Here is a 22,945-nt window from a genome sequence, read left to right as displayed (position 1 = left end):
GTCTATAGGGGCACTGGGGGAGGAGAAGGTGAAAACGAGCTGCATGTTGGAATGACAATGAAGAGAAGTCTAAAGGGATTTTAAAACAAACACGAAGGAAAAAAAAAAAAAAAAAAGGAAAAAAACAAGCAAACAACAGCAAAAAACCAACCAACCAAACCCCTTACATCACCTGGAACTGACTAAAGCCATATATTGGTCTACATGCCCTCTCCCTCCCCAAGTAACCACATAATCAGTGGTTTCTGTTTGCAATGGATGAAAATCTTCAGTTCTTGAAACCTCATACTGACTGTTAGGAGGTCCCATGGATCACACAGGGGACACCCTTGAAGAGAAACAATAATGCCCCATATGCACATTTGAGATTTCCTGCTAAAATCTGTTTTCAGAGGACATTAGAGAATAGTTCTTCATAACAGGAGGATTGTGTCACAGAAGTTCCAACAGTGCAATCCTGATCACTTTTGCCCCCTCCATCCCTTTAATTAGCCCAATAATCCAAGGATCCTCTACCACAACAAATTCTGGCCACTGCCTTGTGTAACTCCTCCCCAAAGCAGCATTAACATATAGAAGGCCATGCATCTGGTGTTCAGGCTGTGATGACTTTCCCATTTATAAATCAAAACAAGTATGAAAAGCCCAAGCTTCATCTGGCTCTCACAAGGGCTCCTTCAATAAATATCCCCTGTACTCCTCTGGTGACAGCATTTTGGAGAAGTTCAAGTTACTTACATGCTGAAGGGCTCGATCTGCTCAAACACATTTGTCACCCCAGTGTAGTGAAAAAAACCTAGGGAGACTTTTCCTACTAAGTTAGGATATTCAAATTTTGCTGCACGTCACAGGTTTTAGAACAGATACTGGACACAGCCCATTTGCCTTTTCTCTGGGCAAGCATTAACAATTTCATCCCTCCCCCCCCCCCCCCCCCCCCCCTCTAGAATATTCACATGACAAGTTTCTATTAGAAAAAAAAGCAAAAATGGAAAACGACACTTCTGAGCCCAGTTATAGAAAGCTGCAGAGCAATGAAGCACAGGCACTTCCAACAACTTTGCAAGGCTGTAGATTCCCATAAGGACTGGATAAAAGCAAAAGCCCTTCAGATTATCCTCTTTAAGGTAGCTTAAGTAGCAGCAGGATGACCTAGGAGCTCCTCACCTTCTTTACCCCAGCAGAACAAGGTGCTGAAGCCACAGGCAGTCCCCAATCACTTTTACTTTTCACCCTCACTGCACTTCCTGCCTTGATTTGCTGCTCCAGCCAGAGCACTGCTGCAACTGCAGGTACCACACACCAGCTGGGCTGAGGTTGCAAAGGTTACTTGCAGGATCAGAGAAAGCACTGACCAATATTATTCCACCATCACCACCAACACCAGTGCTGGAATTTATAAATTAGAAGTTCTGCGTGGCAGGGCTGAGGTCAGGAATTCAGCAGTGAGTGCTGTGGCACAGAGCAGAGTTAGGGATGCTGAGCTGCAGCTTTTCATCTTCCTGTTGCCACAAGAAACCCAACTGACAGCTCAGGCTGTGGATACAGGATTCAACACAGCAGCAAAGGCATGTCTGAGCACACCAGCTGAAGGAAAAAGTTTCCATATAGCAAAGATGGGTTTTTTTTTTCAGCTGTTATACGGTAGCCGTGGGAGAAAGTGCAGAGAGAGGCACTTCACAACTAGAACATCCTGTGACTTCTTGCAGGTGGAGAAAAAGAGCAAAATCACTCAGACTTCCCTGGCAGAAGTGAGTTTTACTGCAGAAACAGTACTGTCTCAAGCCTTGAGACCACATTTTAAATACTTTTAAAAGCATGACCCAGACACGTGAACATCAAGGCATTTGGGTCTATAACAAACAACACTCCAGACATATGCCCAAATAGAAGAGAATGCCTCACCCAGAACAAGATGTCTCAGCACCCTGCTGGCTGATGCCAGCTCCATTCACCAGGAGCAGTGCCAATTTACAGCTGCTCAGCCTGGATCTGGGTAAGGTGCTACATGTTTGAACCTATTCACATCCATATTTCAAGCATCAGAGACAGCACTCACCTCAGCAAGTGAAGAGTCCATCATTGTAATGGAAACAGGAAGGTCTGCATCAATGGAGTTATCAGCAGAGCATATTTTCCACCTGGCAATACACAGTTTATTTGCATGTTGCCCAAACAACAGTGAAATACATTGCCCATTTTCCTTAAGCACACAAGTCACCACTATCTATCTGTATAGTCAGACAGCTGGTCTCTCAGAGAAAGACAAATTCATCACTAACATCAATCCCTCCTCCCCCAGGCAGCAAGAACCACCACCAGTCCCTCTCCCAACCTCCTCCACACTGCACAGTTCTATAGAAAACCAGTGGCAAAAGCTTCAAGAGCTGCTGCTTCTTTTGCTGCAGACTGCCTGCATCTTCAGGAGCATCCTTATCTTTTAAAATATTCACTGACAATAGCTAGCTAGCTTTCATAATCTGAAGTAGTTCAGTCTCAGTTTTAAAGATCTCAGGAGGCAGCTTGATAAGTAAAACCCTCAGAACTCTTGCTCTAAACTCTGAAAAAAATAGTAATGAAAAAAGACTCCTCAAAGGCAATAGAATTTTGGCTCCCTAAATGGGAGTGTCTGTTGTGAGAGTTAAACACTGAAAATGGACTCAGGATGCCTACACCATGCCTCAAGTTCTCTAGTATGAAATAGAAACACCATCACTGTATTTGGCTGGTGGTCACAACAACAGTGTCAGCAGTTTTAATAGTACTTTTGTGTATACAAGCAAAGAGTGACCCCATAACACCATTAGCTGACCACCAAGTGTCCAGCAGTTCCTATAAAAGATTCCCCACCATTGAAGTCAGCATGTGCTAGGGACACAGTTTTCCCTTGGAACCTGCTGGATCCCATGGACTCTTCCACCCATCACCCCAAAGAGGTTATTCTGCCACCTTACTTGTACCCCACTGCTGTCACATCTGAAGTGGACACCTGTCTCAGATCAGAGCTTTCAGGTATGGGGCTGTCAGAGCTCTGCCTACAGGGCCAATCCCAGCCATGCACACGAGAGTTATTTGAGCAGGAGACTTCCAAGTTCAAAGCATCTGTTGAGAGAGAGAGAGAGAGAGAGAGAGAGAGAGAGAGAGAGAGAGAAGTCTGTGAAGAGCAGGGGGTCACAGGCAGGGTGGAATTTAGTCATGTCAGTTTTTTACTAAGTCTAAAGTAATTGAAAAGCAGATCAACCAAATAAAGATTGATAATAAAGCAGCTTCCATCTTGGTATGAAAGGGTTAGGACACATGGCCTTAACATATTTTGTAGATGGGGGGCCTGCAGAACCTCTGGATGGGGGTTTTCAGTCAGTCAGGTTATAGAAACTTCAACATAGGGCAGCTTTGTTGTAGTGAATTGTTTTGTATGGCAAAGAAAGCTGGGAAATGCATCATCTTTTTTGTATCAATGCCTGATTGGTGCAGGCCAACAATACCTGCCCTATTTGAGGCTGGGTTGTGATATTCCAATAAGTTGCAAGAGAACTCTGGCCCACTGAAACAGCCCTTTAATAGCAGGAGTCAGCAGCATGTGCAGTCAAACAAGATCTTCACTTTCCCCCAGTATGGAGTAAAATTACCTTTGAGCATTTTACAGTTTGTGTGAGACCAGACACTGCATTATAGCAGCTGACTCTGGAAGAAACAACTTCATCTGTAAAATCTGAAATGCACTCTGAGCTCTGTGGCCCTGCAATGTGCATCTTTCTGTGGCTGCATTTGGTATGTGTAAGGCTTGAGAATGCAGGGGAAACCAACACCTTACATTAACAGCTATGTTACCATTCACATTTTTAAACCAGGACTGACTTGAGCTCAGTAGCAAAGTAGCAGGAAACTGTTTGCTCTCAGCCTGGGTCAGTCAACAGGTTGAATGGGAAGAGTATTAAAAATATAAATAACTCAAGCCCTCTTGATTCAGACTGGCAAATGTCTCGCCAGGAGTATTCATGGCTGTATAATTTATACCATTCCTTAGGCTTTTGGGGGCTCCTGTTAAGGGGCTGAGAGGCAGCCACTTTTTCAGGCCATTAATTACAAGCATTTTAAACATGGTTCAGCCTCTTGGATTGTATGCAAAAGCAGGCTCAAGCCAAAACCAGATTTTCCACACTCTACCAGCACGTTTAGCACCAGAGCTACTGTTCTATACCACCCATCAACTCCTCTTCAGGAGAGAGGCAGAAAAGCAGCCAACACTACCAGGTCTTACCTAGCAGAGGTGAACCACACCAGTATGAAATATCTGAGGGCAGTGTCCTGGGAAGCTCAGTGCACAAGGTGGGTCCTTCACTCCACCGTCTTCTTTTAGAGGAGTGGAGCTGCTAATTGAAAAATAGAAAGTGCTGCTGCTGTTGTTCCATCACACTGAATACATTAATGCCACCAACTCCCCCCCCACCCCCACACATGCAGTTGCATCTGCATAATGTAATACTAACAGTTACACAAATACACCATCTGTTGCTTTTTTGTCTAGAAAAGCCCACGTCCTTAATAGATACAAAAAGAGGTACAAACTTCACATTTGATACAGATGTTGGTTCAAGTTATGTTTGGAACTACATACTACAGAAATCAGGCAAGATGAGCAGGACAGGAGAACCAAAAACCCTACCAGAATAACCAACAAACCAACAAAACCCCATGAAAAACAAATCAAAAAACCAATAACCCCCCACTCCCCCCAAGAAACCCAAAACCTTCAAACATCCTCCACCTTTAAGCCAAACCGACCAGACAGACTCAAAAAATTCATCCATTTTCCAGCACTCATTACACAGCTCACGTTCCCCTCAGCAGGAGGGCAGCTCCAGCTTGGATGCATGGGGATGAAGCACTGCCCACAGCATCCCCTGTCCCTGAGCACACACCACTTGCTTCCTACTATGGGAGAGATGTCACCTGAAGGTGGCCAGAGAAAACTTCAGAAGCAGCACTTAGGCAGCTGCATTTGACCTCATGCTGCCTAAGTTGTGAAAAATGGAAAAGAAATAGCAAAATATATATTCCCGTCTTTAGCCTCTCAAAATGGAATTTATCAAGCACATTAATTTCATCACAGGGGCTGTTCAGAAGCAATAGGAACCTGGATTTGCAACACAGCCTTGAATATAGAATCATAGAATCATAGAATTAGCTGGGTTGGAAGGGACCTCAGAGATCATCAAGTCCAACCCTTTGTATGTGTGTAGATGTGTGTGCATAAATACATAAATGTGTACCAAATTATTTTTGAATGCTTAACTTGACAAATTCTCACAAGAATAACGATTTTCTTCAGGAAAAAAAAAAAAAAAAAAAAAAATCAAACCAAAACAAATCTAATGTCACACTGTAAGAGGCTCAGCAATAATAGTGACAAACACACTTACCTGCCCTTTCACTGGCTCAGCTGGTGTGGGCAGCAAACTGTAGTCATGTTCTAACTCTGCACAGCACTGTTACAATAAACAAATAGCTTAAGGCAGGCATAAGAGGAGGAAGAATTAAAAAAGGTAAAAGAAGAGCACTACTACTGATTATGAGCAAAATAGAAATGTATATTTTTAATTGATCTGTTTTCAGCTATCAGGAAAATTATGCAGTTGTTTCACCTTGCTACTTTCAGCCTTTATTCTGCAGACCTTCAGGCACAAATACAGGTTTTATTCACATGCAGCTAATGCACATTTTTGAATCTGCTCCTCTGATTCCCCTGCTAGAGCTGAGGATACGTTTCAGGATACCTTATTATTCTATGTTAAATGAAGACCATGCAGACCTGAGGTATAGCATTCCTTACTAAAGATGTTTGGAAAAAAAGTCCTCCCACACCATCTCCCCTGCCACCCTCTTCCAAACTTCAAGTATTTTTATTCAAAGCAAAGTACTCCAGAGTTATATAATTTCTAACACATTTCCACAGAGGAGCACAAAGGTAATAATAGTTTCACTGCTTATTCCAGTGCCTGGAAACTAAGAAATACTTTATGACAAGATTCTGAACATTTGTTTTCAAGACAGTGTGCAGGAGAGAAAGCTGATAGTGGGGGACAAATCACATCAAGACACAGCAGGGAAAGCTTCCCCTCAGCCCTGTTTGATATGATCACCAACAATTACAGTGAAGACCAACACCACACCTGGAAGTTTTAGCCCATTTTTCCCCAGAAGGCTGAAGAAGGAAAATAACAACAATGTGCAGATCAATACATACAGTTTACTGCCTCCAGTTATGCACATGTTAGGAAAGAAATCAGATGCTGACAAATTATTTTGCAGTTCACCTCAGCTGGAGAATGTCCCTTCCACCAGATCACCTCCTGTGTTAGCTCACCTTTCCTCCTCCCACCAGGCAAATGTCATACCTGACACAGCAACTCACAGAGTCTCCTTTGAAGCAGTTCCCATCTTAGTGTGTTAACAGTGACTATGAAGAGAAATTTACAAGTCTTACAAGGTTCCTTTTAGTTTGACAACGAGCTTCCAGGTATTATGCTGCCTTTAAACCTGACTCCTGCCTATCACACCCCCACTGCACTTTGGGTGGATAACTAATCCAGAGCACTGGTTTTTCACAAGAAAGAGGACGTTAAAAGTGCATTCTTGTTTCTGGTTTTTCACAAGAAAGAGAATGTTAAAAGTGCATTGTTGTTTGTGGGTTCCAGAAAACTCCGGGCACTTTTTCTTCCCTGTTTTTATGTTTCCCCTTGATATAAAGGAGAAGTGGAGGAGGTACAAAATGGTGCCCCGCATCACCCACGTTAAGGTGCCACAGTTCCCTGTGGAAATGGACAACTCCACTCCAACTTACTGGAATAGAAGCAATTCCCCTTCCAATTTGACATCATGTACAGAGGTTTTGAAGTCAGTGGGATTTACACCATGCCTGGAAATATTCATTGTCCAAGTTTGGCAATGCCAGGGCCTGCTGCTGCTGACTTCTACCTTGATATGTCTATCATAACTTTTATACCACAGCTCCTCCTACTCCCATACTTGGTTTTCAGCTGTGTTTTTCCAATACCTTGCAACTTCTCTCCACATCTATCAGTTTGTTTATCTACAGAAGAATATTTCTGCAAACTACCCAAGACCTTTGAAGCCAAAGACGTAGGGTCATATGCAATTTTTCTTTCAAGACAAATAGCAGTGTCACATAAAGCTGTTGGCAATGCACATTTATGCTGAGCATCAGTTATGTTGCCCTGAGGCCAGGAGTTCAGCAGGCTTAAGTCAGTCAATAATTTTTCCTGTAAGCAAGTAATGCACACTCCAGAATTCGCAAAGGAAAAGCCACATGTGGACTCAAACCACTGAATTTTTAACTGCCCAGGCTTTTGAGGTGTTGATGTCAGCAAGTGAGCAAGAGGCAGTATAAAGTTTTCATGGTTCCATAGCAAAAGCTGCACATGTATGAGATGCAATGACACAGTTGGTTTCTACTAAAGCAGCCTAGTAGCACACAGTCAGTCAAAACCACAACACAAATAGAAGCAGCAAGCATATTGCAGAACATTAAAAAAAGAAAAAAAAAATTAAAAAAAAAAAAAAAAAAAATCACATCTATTTGGTACAGGAAGCTTAAAAAAAGAGGGACGACTTGTTTAGGAATAAGGGGGGGCTACTCAGGTGTGGGAACAGCACCTTCTGTAAAGGTGCCACACATGGACTTACGAATCCTTCCTCCTAAGACTGGAGATTTTGTTAGGAGGTTCTGCTACTTTTGTCCAGCCCAACACCCACTCATCAGGATCCCACCTGATTCTCAGCCCAGATGCCATGGTTACAGATCTCTTAAAGGAGAAGGAAAAATAGAACAAAAGAAGAAGAAGAAGAAAAAAAAGACTCTACAGAGCATTTTATCAGATGACCCCTTCCCATATTCTTATTATTCCTCCTTGCCATAACTAAACCATCAGAGGTTGATTTACCTGTGCAAGAGTGAATGCTGGCACACTGCCAGCAGTTACTCACTTTTCTGGTCTTCCACCTTTTCTTGAAGCAACTGGCAAATGTTTGTTAAAGCTGCATTCACATCCTTAAGTTTTTGCTGCTCAGAAATGGCTTCCTCTAACTTGCATTTCAAGGATGCAGCTTCCTCACAAGCTGATTGGAAGGCTTCAACTTGATCCTCTGCCTAAGCACAGAACAATATTTATGAAAAAAAAAAAAAAAGGGAAGGGAAGGAAACAAAAATAAAGCAGCCTGGATAACACAAGGAGGCTCTACAGTTCGTGTAAGTGAAACCAAACTGCATCTGTTCTTTCTCAGGAAGTGATAAAGCTCCCTCTGAACTTCTGCATTTTTGCATTGGGGTGGACTGTGTATGGAAGCTATTTTTGGTGTTTTTTTTTTTTTTTTTTATAAAGCCACCACAAATATGCAATGCTGCTTCTTTCATCAGCAAACTGTTGTCACCACCCCCTCAAATTTTACTTCCTCTGCTGGTTCCACTTTTGCTATCAGGCGCTCCACGCCGAACATGCAATTTCCTTTCCCAAGAGCAGCCACGAACTGTCTGTAACCTTTTGTTTCTGCTTAGAAGAGACTTGACTGTCCCTTACCTTTCTGCTAGCATCCTCGAGCTGCTTTTTAGCTTTTTGCAGCTCTAAATCGAGGACTTCTGCCTGCCCAGCAGCTTCTTCTTGTAGCTGTTTGACAGCTTCCACCTCGCGTTGCCTGTAGGGTGAGAGAGCACAAACCACAATCTGCTTGTGACATTTTAGAGCAGGGGATGCCCTGGAGGTGACACATATGAGCTGTCAAGACACTGCATCAAGAGCCACAGTTCAGCTGCTACATATTGCAGCTCCTCAGGATCCAGCACCAGTGATTTTGTTCTTGCTAAGCACAATTCAATCCAGGAAGCAGAGGAGTTTGCCATAGCAGCTCCAGAATTGGGAATGGGGTGGAGGTTTTCCTTGGTATTTCTCCCCAGCCAGCTCAATACCACAGTGGAAGCTTGTGGAATGCCAGAGAACTCTCAAAAAGCAGGAGTCTAGTGGGGCAAACTATTGCAATTTAGTCAAAAGATTGCATTGCCTCATGGTTTGGCAGCAATTGTAATGGGATATGACACAAAACTTTATCAGATTAATTTCCCTGTGTTTCACTTGACAGCAAGCAGATGGCATCAGAACCAGTGTAAAAAATGATGGCTTTCAAGGAACCCCTTCTTTTCCACTGCAGAAACCTTTTTCCCATTTCTACTCTAACTCACTTTTGTGTTTGCTTTTTGGCTTTGTTTTCTTGTTGCTACCACCACAAAAAAATTAACAAAGAGAGCTAGCTTTAAGAAACCAAGCCATCAGTATTTTTATGAGCTCTTTTCTGACTGAAGGGAGATAATGTGGGAGGTCTACACGAACAATGTTAGCTGGCAGATAAGTCAAGCAGAAGTGCAGTATGACAGCTCTGCAGTAGCTCTCAGGGATTCAAAGCCTGCTTACACCCCAAACCCAGGTAAAGGCACCTGGGCAAAAATTTACATTTAGTGTAAACTTTCTGCTATCTTACTCCATGAGATTCAGATTAGCTGTTCTGACAAAAGAGCAAATAACAAACCACACAAACTTGGCTAGGTCTTCGAGTGCCTAAGGGTGAGCATGCAGAGGTTTACACTTGCTGTCTTCTGCTGCCATTTTTTTAACATCAATACTCATAGCAGGACTCATGTGCCAGCAAATTAAAATTTAATGTTTTCAGATTTAGTGACATAGCTCATTGAAGCCATACCTTTGAGAAACTGAGGCCTTATATTGTCTGGGGTGAGCAATTGTTTCCCAAAGCAGTAATACCTGCAGGCATATATTTGATGGGTGCTGTGCCTCACACAAAACCTGCAGTTTATTTAATGGTTGCACCTGCTAGACAGGCAGTGCCCTCTTGCTCTAACTGCTCAGTCTGTGGTCTCCCTGGTGTTTTCAAAGACTTCTCCAAGATCATATGTGACTTAATACACAAACCTTAACCCCCACGTGACAAACATTATGCTGAAACCAGATCCCCTCTCCAAAACAGCAAATAATTTCCTCTATGAAAAAAAGCCTCAGAATTCAGTAAACTTTGTTTCACAAGACAAAAAAACCCAAACCAAACACAAACAAAAAAAATAAACCCAGAAAACAGCTAAGCTACAATAAAAAACAAAACAGATATACACACACACTTTGAAGGGGTACCTGGCAGAGAGCTCTTTTCTTAGGTGAAGTTGCTCTGTCTTGGTCCTCCTCAGGTTGCCTGCCATTCTACTAAAATCCTTATCTAGGGATTCTTTGTATTTTTCCAAGAGATGAAGTTTCTGGATCCAAAGGTGTCTCTTTTCTCCTAGTTCTTGACTAAGAACCTGTTGAGTTTTGAAACGGAGTTGCCATGTGGTTAGATGAGGAGCAGAGACAGAGTAAACCAAAGCCCCAATTTAAATGAGGAGAATTGGTTTCACTGCTTCACCTCTTTATACAATCACCTTCACCCAGCCACACCAACAATAAAGAGGGTGGATGATTGACAATATTTTGTAATTTATTCATAGTGCATCTGTTTTGAGTAAGGGGGAGACTGCGAAAAAGAGGAAAAGTGAAATACAGCACAATAAGGAAGAGATAAAGGTGAAATGAGTGTTTGCATTGCACAAAAGAGTATTTTGTGCAGTCCAGGAGGTTGAAAAACACACCTAAACTTTGGACCTGTGCCTTCTTACTCCTGAATCAGATGGGATGCAGGGACAGACAGGCTACAGTCCCACCAAGTGCTAATACTTCAAGAGCTCCAAGATGGAGCAATCATCTCAGTTTGCACAAGAAAACATAAGCTATTTTTCAGAAGGTTACTTCTAAGTCAAAACCCTCCCTTACCTTTTCTGTGCAGATCTGGGGCATGCAGATAGTTCCCTTCCTCTTTATTTTGCATAAAACAAGTACATGGTTAGCATGTACTTGCTGTAAGCATGGCAGAAGGTTACGTGGCACACAAAGGAGTGTTTACAACTTGCCCCAGAAAACCTCCATCACAAGATGCCCAGGTACAGCAACAAAACAAGATAGTTCTTTGAGGGATATTTTCATAAGTTACCATCTTGCAGGAAGCCCTAAAACTGGTAATTTAGACTTCTGTGACTCTTCTCTCAGAGTACAACTGAAGTCCATTAGCACCAAATTGAGTTTGCATTATAGCAAAAAACAAAACAAAACAAAACAAAAACCAACCAGCAAACACACAAAAACCACTATATCCATAATTCAGTTTCTTATACATGCTTAGCAGATGAAATTTGTCCAAGAATTGTCCACAGAATGATCCAGGACAAAGGCTTTCAGTTTTACCTCTGATTTGTGGGAAGAAAAAGGGGAAGATGGTAAAAAATGTGTAAAATAACATTGCATCCTCTGTACTTCTCTGCAAAGTGACTTGCAGTATGAAGTACTGAGAAAGAAGAATCCAGTTCTCTTTCCCTGACCTTGTTCAACTGAACATACAAAACACAGTCCTCAGCTTTTAAAGGATGCTTAGTGAGAACCAAAGATGAAGGAAGAACGAAGTTCAGGACTCTGGAATTTTACATTAGTTCAAAGGGGAAAATAGAAACATAAAAAGAGGGGCCACATTACCTACTAGCAAATTAGACTCTAATACTGTTCATGAGCTTCAACTAAAACATCCTAACACACCGAGCATCATGCTCTAAAAAGGCACAAAAAAAAGTGTCTGAGCCATTTTTTTAGATAGGCTGATGAGGGTGATGTGGGATGTGACCATGTGCAAATGCCCACATCCTGAAGATCAGTTTCTCAGTCCAGGCAGGCAGCACCTGTTTTTAGAAGCAACATGGGTTTGATACACAAGTGGTATAGGCTTATCAGGGCACGTGTGCCACAGTCTTATCTTCCAGCAGGAGAAGGGTGAAATTTTTTTATTTTCACCATCTATATATGCTTAAATATCCATATATACACAAAAACACTGGCACACTTCCATTTTGTGTATAATATACTTTAAAACACAACTGAAAATACTAAAACCCAGCAAAGCATGTTCAGAGGAAGTGTTTATACTTCAAGTGATAGTTCATGGTCCAAGATTTAATTAATATTTCTACAACAGCTTCCTCTAAGGCTGGAAGAAGCTACTTTAAAATTTTTTTTTTTTTTTTTTTATCTTCTGTCCAGCTCCATATATTGAATTTCCCACATCTGGCTTTTTCTAGCCAGGTGAAGCCAGTATGCTTGATGTGAAGTCACTTCCCATAGGTCCCAGGAAGGACAGGACCTCTTATTCTTAAAGAATCTTGGTCTTCCTTTAGTCTCTAATAGTTTCCAAATGCATAGCTCTGTAGGACCATGATAGGATTCATTTGCCACCATCAACTCCAACCCCCCCACCAGAAGTTTCTAACTCCACGTATTTAACTGTCATATGGTCCCAACATGAATGGCAAGTTAACAAGATGTGACAGCTTTAAAGGAGGAAGCTTTCAGTCAAGATGAAGAAGTCAGAGGAATGCATGAGCCAGCAGTTTCCTAGAGCCTCCTCAAAGTCACATCAGGGGGAAGAGACCAAGATGCTTGCAAACTCTCCAAGGGGAATCTCTCAGGATTTATGCAAAAAGCTTAAAAAGCTGGCTCCCTGACTGAGTGGCTCCAGTGATAGCTCCTGCTCACCCAGGAAAGAGGAGGAAGGCCAGCTACAACATTTTGCAGCAGTAGAGGAAAAGGGTGGCTTTCTGCTTAAAAGTCAGCATCTTAAAGCAGTGCATGCTGTGGTGACAGCTGCTATTACCCAGCTGGGATGAACTGAGGGGGTTATCTCTCAAGAAGCTAAAAAGCAGCATTAATATAGAACTCAGTGGTGTTTTCTGTAGCAGTGTTCCTAACAACAGAGGACTGAGAAGGAGCAGGTTACAGAAAAACCTATATCCAGTAAGATGAAAATTGCAGAAACTGTGCTGGGATGTGGTAGGGGAGGAGAGAACAAGAGGAAGAGAACTGAGCTGTGTCCACAGAGAACTCCTACCACATGGGGAAGTTATTCTTGCCAGTTACCTTGAACAGAAGTCTTCACTTTCAAGGATCACAAGAGGCATGAGAAATTGTAAAAATACATTATGCAAGGTTGTTTTGTAAAATACGTGTTTGTATAAACTTTTCCTGGGGATTATACCCAGCAAAAGCAGATATCTTTGCTTTTCAAAAGAAAGCAAAAACAACGAAGCTTGTAATTTGGAACTCTGGTCATAAAGCTACCTCCCTTCTCCCCTCAAAGGTGAAACCTTCTACTATTGTAGTCAGACATAGAGCACAGAGAAAAATGGGTGCTTGAGGAATACAGAAACATGTAGAGGGCAGGAAAGCTTCATAGCCCACACAGTATGGAATTTCCATCCAACTTCATTTTCCTCTTGAAATCAACTTGTTTCACCTACTACCCTTTCCTTCAAGCATTGCTTTAACAAATGAACTCTTGCACAATTCAAGTCAGAAAAAGCATTTGAGTGAAAAGCAATTATGCCCTTCCTCCTGAAAAAAAAACAAAAACTTACAGCAGTTATGTATCTCCATGCAGCCATCTCTGATACCTAAAAAGACTGCTTTGATCTCAAGTAATTAATACACATAGCACACTGAAGTAAGATACCCACAATTAGTTCTTGCACAGCCCCACTATTTCATAAAATATCTTTAGAGAAACTAGAACTCACCACAAGTTTTCTCTCCCACTCATGCTGCATGTTCACATCAGGATCTTTTACCCATTGTAAACAAGTCATGACAAACTTCTCTGCTTCAAAGGCTTCCTCTTGCTGAAAAACAAGACCAAAACATCCTAAAAACAAACCAAAAAGCCCTACCCCCCCGCCCAAAAAATACCCAGAACCCCCAAACCATGGCATTTCTAGTACTAGTCTGACCCAAAACTGCCCAGAATTACCCAGGTTACAAGTGACATTGTTCAAGCATTTGCCAATTGATATTGTTAGAGTAAGTATGGTCCCTCCTCCCCTCTATTTCCAAAGCAGCTATTATGTTTTCAAAAGGAGTAACATGATCTGATTTATCAAATGCTTGGAGAAATCCTAACTGAAGGGCTGATAGGAGACCCCATTCTTCTTCACATGAGCTCTGCCACTGACCAGGCTTTGCATGATAGTCTTAAATTTTTCTCCCGCACACTCAGGTCCCTGAAGTAAAAGAAGCACTTCATGGTCCAGTGTTTCATCCAGGGATGTCCATTCAGTCTTGCTAATCTTTGAAGAGATGGAAGAGCCAGATAGCTTATTTTGACATCTCCTTATTACAAACCAGCATCAGTGACATTTAAACTTTTTTTTTTTTTTTTTTTTTAAGTATCCCTGCATTGTATTTACCAGAAGGTCAGAGCTACTGAAACTTGAAGTCTGTAAAAGCTTTTCAAAACCATCACGTCATGAGGATTATTATAAAAAAAAAAAAAAAAAAGCCAGCCAAGCTGCTGAGTGATCCACTGTAAATTTTCATACCAGTAGGCAAGAGGAAGTCAGTAATTAGTTATCTTTGTTCAGAAAAGGTTTTACCAATCTGATGAATCATGTCTCAATGCTGCATCTGAGGGGTAAACAGTGAGTCACTGTGGCTGTGGGGAGCTGCAGCAGGGGACAATACATTACTTTTGAAACAGGGCTGCCTAGTCAAGTAGGCATCTCATTTCTGGGCTTCTAGCTTTAAGTCCATTAGCAGATTTATTATTTTTCTTTTTGTTATAAATGCACCACATACATAAGCAAGTAGCAGAAAGGTGAAGGCTTAACAAGAAAAATCACTGCAATAGCAAGTTTTTTATCAGCTCTGCTGTACAGCTTGCACCTGAAGGGAAGACAGCCCTGCTAGGAAGGATGGGATTGCATGGAATGCCATTATGGAAATGGGCACAGAATAGCTCAGAAAAACTGAACCAAAAAAATCATAACCATACATAAAAGTAATTTTTTTTTTCTGGATCTCCAGCGGGATGCTGGAAAACTCCAAGAACAGTACATTAGAGAACAAACTTCCAGTGTCATGTGAAGATCAAAAGTGTAGATCCCAAAAGTCACCAAACCACCTGCCCTGTGTTCTGCAGAGGACATGAGGGACACCAGGACTCCAAAGCAAGAGGCTCAACTGCAATACTAAAGTTTTGTCAGCCTATGCCAAACATCATGATGGCTCTCCTGTCCTCCTGAGTCACTATCCAAAGACTTCATGGGGAAAAAAAGAAAAGAGCTGGAGAGAACTTCTAAAGATCTGGCTTTATTGTATCTGCTGAGGGGCAAGCAAACAGTACCTACAGAGTTTCCAAAGAATAATTTGGATGAAAACTCCACAGCCATGGTCTGGTAACTGCAGCGATAGTGGATCAAGGGTTGGACTTGATGATCTCTGAGGTCCCTTCCAACCCAGCCAATTCTATGATTCTATGTTTACTCTGATGATTAACTTTTTTTTACTACAATGGAGTTCACCAAAACAGAAGTTTCTCCTGCAGCTGAAAATCATTGTTCATGTCTGGTGTAGGCAGCACAAGAAGAAACACTGACTTTCCTCAATATAGTAGCCTTTTCTGTATTTGAAAACTTATCTTCTATCAGTCTGTTCTTCTATCAGTCTGTTCTTCTATCAGCTAAATACATGACCCTAGGTCTTCCAGATTTACTTTTTAGGCCTCAGTTTTTAGACCCTCTGAGTATTTTGTTTGCTTCTGTTTACTCCAACATACTTGGGACAATATTGTAACCATTACATTCTACACTTTCGTGCTAGAACTAAGGGCTCTGAATTCCAGGGTTATCTTATGATCTACAGGGAATGAGCTTTGTTCTTCCTTTAATGATGCAAGACAACTGGGATGACATTAAGTAAAGAATTGATTCATACCTCAGAAGACTGAGCAAGTTCCAGTTCACAGAGCAGTGAATTTGTCCCTTCAGGAATATTACTGTTAAATTTATACAACAGTGGGAAACTCAACCCATTTCTAAAAGAAATAACAATAAAAATAAATAAGTGTCAGCCCTTTTTGATTCCAATGAACTGTATTTCCTAGGATTTGTTCACAATACTCACGAGATCAGCTCTTGCTGCATGTGTTGCATGTTCTCCAGCAGCTTACTTTTTTCTGCCCTCAAAGTCTAAAATGAACATCAGACCTGGTTAGAGCATTAGCTTGGGGTGTAGAATAGGAATAGGATATGCATGCTTTCCCCTCATATAGTTAAAAAACCCTAAACTCAGTCCCATACCTCTATGATTGAGGAATACTCCACAATGGTTAATTTGAGCTCTTTGATGTCCTGTTCTTTCTGCAGACAAAAAGAACCCTTGAAGTACACAAACCCAACAACAAGCACACTCAAGTGCATTTGTAATACTTACAGCTAGGATGCTTGGTAACTAAAATAACACCATACTTAGTCCTACATTGTGGCAGTAAGCTATAGGATTTAAATTTAAGCAACAACCCAATTACATAAAGCTGCAAATTTGAAAAATACTCACCTTGCATATTGATTAACAGCAAGCACTCGAAAGACCTTAATAAGGACACAGAAAAACTCTTGCCAGTCCCTACATTGTGATTTATTACTTGCCTGGTTCTGTAGCAGCAGCAGCAGATTAAACTAGACAGAAGCACTCTAGTTTCAGCTGAAAACTTGGACTGCATTATGCCTTGCATGGATTAAGCCCAACTGACCCTTAAAACAAGTTGCAGTGTTCTGACTTTACTCTTAATAGTACTCTTAATGGTGAAAGCAGAGAGTGTAGTGGTTTGCAAATGAAACACCACTTCATAGAAGGTCTGATAGAGAACACATCAATCCTTATGGTAAATCTGAGGAGTTAGTAACCTTAGTATCTTCCTTAGCATCACAGACTAGCAGTTGGCTTCAGTCATGTTATGCCATTATAATCAAATGCTATTTACAAAATTAATTAATCTAGAGAATGCCAACAGCCTTACATAGTCATGCTTCTTTGTTTTCTAAAATAAAATAAAAGTCTGAAAACATCAGAAATATTCACTCTGCAGCAAAGCCTAGGATATTACACCTCAGTAATAAGAAAAGAAAAATTTCCTTTCCCATTGGGCTCTGATTCACCATTTCTAGTTTGGCACAAAAATTAAGCAATTAAAGTAAAGATATGAAGGGAAAGATCTTCAGCATGTACATTTTACCAGCTGTTGAAGAAAATCTTTAGAAGTCTCTGTATATTATTCTGAAGTTTTGAGATGCCATGCAAGTTTTTAAGATGCCATAAGATAGGTTTTTTGTTTATGTGTGTTTGTTTGTTGGGGAGGGGGGGAGTAGTTTTTTTGTTTGTTTGGGTTTTTTTGAAGTTGAGAGTGTTTTTTGTGTGGTGTTTTTCATTTTTCTAAGAAGAGCAAAATCCTGAAACCTTTCATTATGCTGACTCATAATCAGGTCCTCAAGCAGATCTCGCCTACTTTGGAGCCATTTATAGGACTGGGTTCTGTAGTGTGAGAACAGTAGAAATGAAAGTCCCACAGTGAAAACTATTGCCTTGCCTTATTACAAATCACCCCAGCCAGTCTTTTCAGTCAAGATGGTAATGAAGTAAAAGCAACCAACCTGGATCAAACTTGCCTCTTTATTCACCAGAGTGCCCTCATAGACATGTGCTTGGATCTAAAGAGTGAAAAGATAAAAAATAATCCAGACATCAGTATGCACTGTAATACAAGCCTGTTTCTATCTCCTGGTTAAAAGGGAATCAACATTCCTTGCTTAGAAAAATCAAAATATTCTTTTGATACTTTGCCTGCTGTGCTCAAAGTTAAAATCTTTTATGCAGTTAGAAGTGAAAACATTTTCAGCTTTCACAGTCACTTTTCTTGCCTCTTGTCTACCTAGGCTAATATCAACAACATCAGCCAAAACATGACTTCCCAATATATTTTCTCATATAGGGGGGGAAAAGGTTTCTGAAAATTTTGGTTCAGAAGATAGAATGAAACTGTGCATTTTTCATATTAGCCCAGTTCTTAGCCTCCACACAGCAGCTTTCTTAGACAAAGCTATGGCACTGTCCAGGCTCTGATTGTGCTGCAGTTCTTTAATACAGACAAGTTCTGTCTACCTTCCAGAAGTAAAAAAATTCACCAAAATAGACCCAAGTTAACTCTAGGCTGTCCTTTTGTTCCTCCTAGAGCTGAAATGCTTACTTGAAGCTCTGCTGCATTTTTAGTTAGCTCCAAAATCTTCTGTTGAAGTCCATCAGCATCCATGCTATTCCTGATATTCTGAACAAGAAACAACGTTTAGGCACAGCTGAATGGATTGACAGCTTCTTCTTGAGGAAACCAGGCAAAATGACATCTCCACCCCCAAGCTGCTGCCTACTCTGAAGCACCACCAGCACTTACACACATACAATGTACGTTCTTGCCCCACCAAAACTGTTCCTGCTACTTTTTCTCCCATTTCTCCAGTACACTTAAGAGAAAAATCTCTATAAGCACTATCAGACCTGGAATGCTAAAGATAAGCCTTCAGACTGGCACACCATGGAACTGTTTTTTGAAAGATGCAGTATAATCCTGCTTAGAATTCCAAACTTTTTGCAAAGAGTAATCTTGAGCATGATAAACATGCAAAGAACAATGACTACCAAGTTTCTGTAACAGATAAAATATTCCTGAAGCCATGAGGTACTTCTTTTCATTACTACATGATTTAACCTGCTTCTGTTTTGTCCTAAACAGTCTAATATCCAGACTGCAAGCAAGTATTGAAACATATTACACCTGAAAAATGGTCTTATTTAAGAAAATATGGTGCCTAGAGATACAGCTCCATTAGCAGTAAATTCTCTACCAGTCTTCTGTAAGCCCTTGCCCCGGGTCAATGGAGCCATGTGTGAGCAGAGCCCTCAGCCACCAGGTATTTGAGGTGTAGCTCTGTACAGGGCTCCTCCTTTGGGTCATAAAGGAGTAAATATGAAATGAAAATACATTAGATGGGAATTGCTTCAATATAGAGCTAGTATACTTCTAGTTGTATTAACCAGAAATAGTCGGAATTTGGCTCTAAAGCTTTGAAAAAGAGTGGAAAAAAACCTGTTTATCCCCCATACTTTATGAGTCTCATATCCTTACTTATCCAGCAAAAGGAAAGTCTGAAGCACAGTGCAGCTTCAAGATAGAAAGCTTTATGGTAAGTCATGCTTGTAAAATGTAAGATATACTGATAACCTAATTAGCAGCATGTCAGGCTTCAAAGTCTGGCAAACATTTAATTTCTTCACGAAGTGAGCTTTTAAACTAGATAAGAAGAAGTACTTGCAACACCATTATTTATTTTACCTCTTCCTGAAGAGAAGTAATTTTCACGATGAGAGACTGAGTTTCTTTTTCCTGATCGAGTTTATAAAGAAAACAAAACCAAACAACAACAAAAAACCAAAAAAATAGAAGAAAAAAGAGGAAAAAAAAGGGGAAAAAAAAAGGTTGGATTTAGCATGTCAGGTTCAATATTCAAAATCAAACTAAGCCAAAAAGCAACAGACCACAAACACATCCATCACCCAACATGAAGCTGTGGTGTTGCATTCCTTTAATTCAGAGAATATACCAAAAAGGGGAGTGCTGTGGCTGGGTCCACCTCAGGAACCCTCAGCTGAAGGGTTTTACACAGTAATTTCAAATCAGAGAAGTCAGACCACTAGATAATATAAAGGAGGGTACTCAAGGCTAGAGTGAGTTATGCTCATATTTAAGACAAATCTGGAAAGCCTGTGTGCTACACTACACTTTTTTTCTATCTAGATAAAGAAAGGTAGTAGTATTCCCCTTGTTGCCTCCACTGCATAGGGAGGAGTAACCTAGGGACTTAAAAGCACAACTGCAAAGCTTCTAATAATATTTCTCTCTCCCACCCCACCTCCTTCTGGCAAGGATAATTATGCATTTCATCTCATATTAAAGCAACACAAAAATATACACACGCTGCAGTAGAATAACATACAAAAAATTAAAATCTCGTGTTCTTGCTCAGCATGGAAGACTTTTTGATTTTACCCATCATCAGCAGTGCACAGAGTTATGGGACACCAATTTAGAGCTACTCTCGCACAGCAAGATGCAGACACAGCACTGTAGTGTGAACAGCACACGTGGTAGTAACACAAACCTATATTCTGCAGAAAGCTTCTGATCTGGTGTCTGGCAACAGCTGCAGCCACATCAGCCTGGTTATCAGACTGCTTTACATCTCCTACAACCACACAGGTTCTGCTACTCAGACACCTGGGGTGCAATTCATACCCTGTCATGTAGGCAGCTCATGCCCTCTGAGACACATCTGGCTTCCAGCTGCCACTCTAGAGTGAACAGGTTCCTGATAAGCCCTTATCAGATCTGCCAGGCCACATCGCCATTGACAGTAACCTAGAGACATTTTGGAGAATGATTCTCTTTTGGGGACCTCTGAGCCAAGTCTCCTGTGGCTGCTGATTGGAGAAAAGTTGGGTGGATTTCCACCAGACCACCAACAACTTCAAAGAAGAGAGGGCTCAGTGATGGTAGCTTCAGAGCTCTTGACCTTAATAATAATTATATGCAAGACTGTCCCTTTTGCTTTCTTCATTGTAACTGATAATAGTTTAAAGAGACTTCCATGCAAAAACTTCAGTATTTCTGTAACGCTAATAAATCACATTTCAAACATCCACAAAAAGTCTCAGTACCTTCTACTGGTACAGAGGTCATGCTGATGAGCTTTCAGTCTGAGCACTCATGTCATCATTACAGCAAGGTATGAGATGCTGTACATTGTAAGCTAAGAAACGAGAGCACCTACTAGCTGTTTATTCTGGCAGAGAATCTCTTGCCTCTTCTCTTCTGACAGGTTCAAGTTGGTTTTTGCTTCCTCTAGTTCTTCTTCCAGTGACTTGGCTTTCAGCACAGAATGCTGGATGCTGTATGGGGGGGAAGTAAATCCAGAAAAATCTTCAGTGAGTTACTGTTTGTCACTGACATGGTCTTGAAATACCAAAAAGAGTATTTTTAGAAGTCACCAGTGACTTAGTCTTTGGCACAGGTATTTAACAGAAGAGCAAGTTTAAGCCCATCATTTTTGTCCAGTAAGCAAACGCTCATGGATTTTCCCTCCTGCAAGGCCCATGGACTTACCCCTTCTGCTCTCACAGAAAGGGTTGAAACCCCAGGCAAACACAGCATCCAAGATAGAATGCTTTTATTTGCATCCACCTAACAGTCTAGCTTGTTACAGTCAAATAGATCAGGTTACCTGAGCTCAAAATCATCTTCACAATACTTGATTGTTAGCAGTTATGAAAGTCATCTTAGTTCAGTTTTCAAGGATCAGCTCTGAACAATTTTCTTATCCTGATCCAATACCTCACACAACATATATTTAACCAACAAGCGAAGCCCTTTCCTGTCTAGCTTTAGGCTCAGAGCACCCCAGAGTTCAAGCAGAGGGCACACATCCCATGACAGCTCTGCTGCAGGACTCTCGCCTCAGTCTGCCCAGAAGATACTGAGAATGGTTTGACACTCAGCAACTACCTCCCATTTGAATTCATTGAGTCAAACGAGTATTGTGAACTCGCTGTAAGAATGGGCTCTTTGCCATGGCACTGATGGATCCTTAGCCTGCAACAACCTAAGCCAGTGAGGCAACTCACTCCAGTTCCTCAAGGACCTAGCAAAATGGCCCTTATGTGCTTATACCCCCTCTGCTTGTCAGCATGTGTTTAGTTTAGGATTGGAAGCCTATAATAATTTTTAAATTATTATTTTTTTTTTTTTAATTTATTTTGCTTGTCTTTTTGATTTTGTTTCGCACTAAGATTTTTGCCCCTGTGCAGCCCCAGCACCTCATGCTGCAAGAGCCAGGCTATAAGACAAATTACTGATTTACTAAGAATCAGGAGGCACAGAAGAGCACAATCAGGCAAGATGGTTTAACCTTACAGATACTACATTAAGTCAAGAAAGTTGCTGTCACAAGGCAGCGATGATGCTAAAAAGCATAAAAAAAGGCTGGACCACTTGGAATAAGATAGGTCAGCCCACGGCCATTACACAGGAGACCTGGTGCCATCAGGGTCTCCCACCTTTTTATCTGTTGACGTAGAACCTCATTATCTGCCAATAGCTTATTGTTGGTCTCATCCACAGCTTCCAGTGTGAGCTTCAGCTTGTTGTTCTCTTCCTGAAGCTTCTGGTTGTTGTACTGCAGGTCAGCCACACAGATTATCAAGTCAGAAGTCTCCCTGTTCCAGTAACAAAAATCAGGAAGGATTGAGAAAGGTGATTTGATCTAAATTTAGACTTTTAAAAAATCCTAATGGCAGGCTGCACTGATAGAGAGGTGAGAGGAGAGCCCACAGAGGACTTGCAATGCTGTGATTTGTACAGTGATTTGTTCTGTACAGAGATATCTGATCTGCCCGTCAGTTCTAAGACTATGGACACCAGGAACTGCTTTGTTTTAAAGCACTTTTTAGAATGCTTCCTGCAACTGGAATGTGCCACCAGACATGTGCTACATCTGGACATCTGCATGACAGTATCAAGCCTTTGTTAATCACCTCGTAGCATGGAAGTACTGGTGGTGGCCTAACTCCACAATTTCTGGATCCCCTTTTCCTCTAAACCATCCCTCTCTTATGCTTTCAACTGGAACGCAAACAAGGATTATGTATTTGAGACTGAAAAAAAAAACCAGGGAAACATCAGAAAACAGATCTAAAGATTTATGACTAAGCAGAAAATGCAGAAGTTATTTTTTAAACTTTGTATGTTTATGAAGTATTTTGCTAGTAACAGAATCCAAGTCAGAGCCACGTGCAAAAAATCCAAACAAAACTGAGGTCTGGATTTTTAGATTATAATTTCTATTGTAATTTACCTAAGA

General features: G+C 41.1%; 1 protein-coding gene across 3 annotated transcripts in view; it reads right to left on the bottom strand.

Annotated features, from left to right (window-relative positions):
- Positions 1-22,945, bottom strand: part of IRAG2 (inositol 1,4,5-triphosphate receptor associated 2) — a 53,310-nt gene that overhangs the window by 11,519 nt on the left and 18,846 nt on the right. Inside the window, exons 7-24 of one of the 3 annotated variants that reach the window (XM_071733175.1) lie at positions 22,143-22,301; positions 20,861-20,978; positions 19,366-19,416; positions 18,226-18,303; positions 17,633-17,689; positions 16,283-16,342; positions 16,107-16,171; positions 15,918-16,017; positions 14,159-14,272; positions 13,727-13,828; positions 10,215-10,378; positions 8,598-8,712; positions 8,008-8,170; positions 6,399-6,460; positions 5,424-5,489; positions 4,262-4,373; positions 2,955-3,102; positions 2,060-2,141 (exon numbers count right to left, since the gene is read on the bottom strand). In XM_071733175.1, coding sequence (XP_071589276.1) covers positions 2,060-2,141; positions 2,955-3,102; positions 4,262-4,373; positions 5,424-5,489; positions 6,399-6,460; positions 8,008-8,170; positions 8,598-8,712; positions 10,215-10,378; positions 13,727-13,828; positions 14,159-14,272; positions 15,918-16,017; positions 16,107-16,171; positions 16,283-16,342; positions 17,633-17,689; positions 18,226-18,303; positions 19,366-19,416; positions 20,861-20,978; positions 22,143-22,301 — 1,816 coding nt within the window. Of the gene's footprint in view, positions 1-2,059; positions 2,142-2,954; positions 3,103-4,261; positions 4,374-5,423; positions 5,490-6,398; positions 6,461-8,007; positions 8,328-8,597; positions 8,713-10,214; positions 10,379-13,726; positions 13,829-14,158; positions 14,273-15,917; positions 16,018-16,106; positions 16,172-16,282; positions 16,343-17,632; positions 17,690-18,225; positions 18,304-19,365; positions 19,417-20,860; positions 20,979-22,142; positions 22,302-22,945 lie in introns of those variants that run through there. The other 2 variants (XM_071733173.1, XM_071733174.1) reach the window with 2 other exon arrangements.

Source organism: Heliangelus exortis, chromosome 1 (assembly GCF_036169615.1).
Source record: "Heliangelus exortis chromosome 1, bHelExo1.hap1, whole genome shotgun sequence".
Lineage (NCBI taxonomy): Eukaryota > Metazoa > Chordata > Aves > Apodiformes > Trochilidae > Heliangelus > Heliangelus exortis.
Note: the sequence above shows the minus strand (reverse complement) of the source record. Positions and strands in the feature narration are given on the sequence as shown.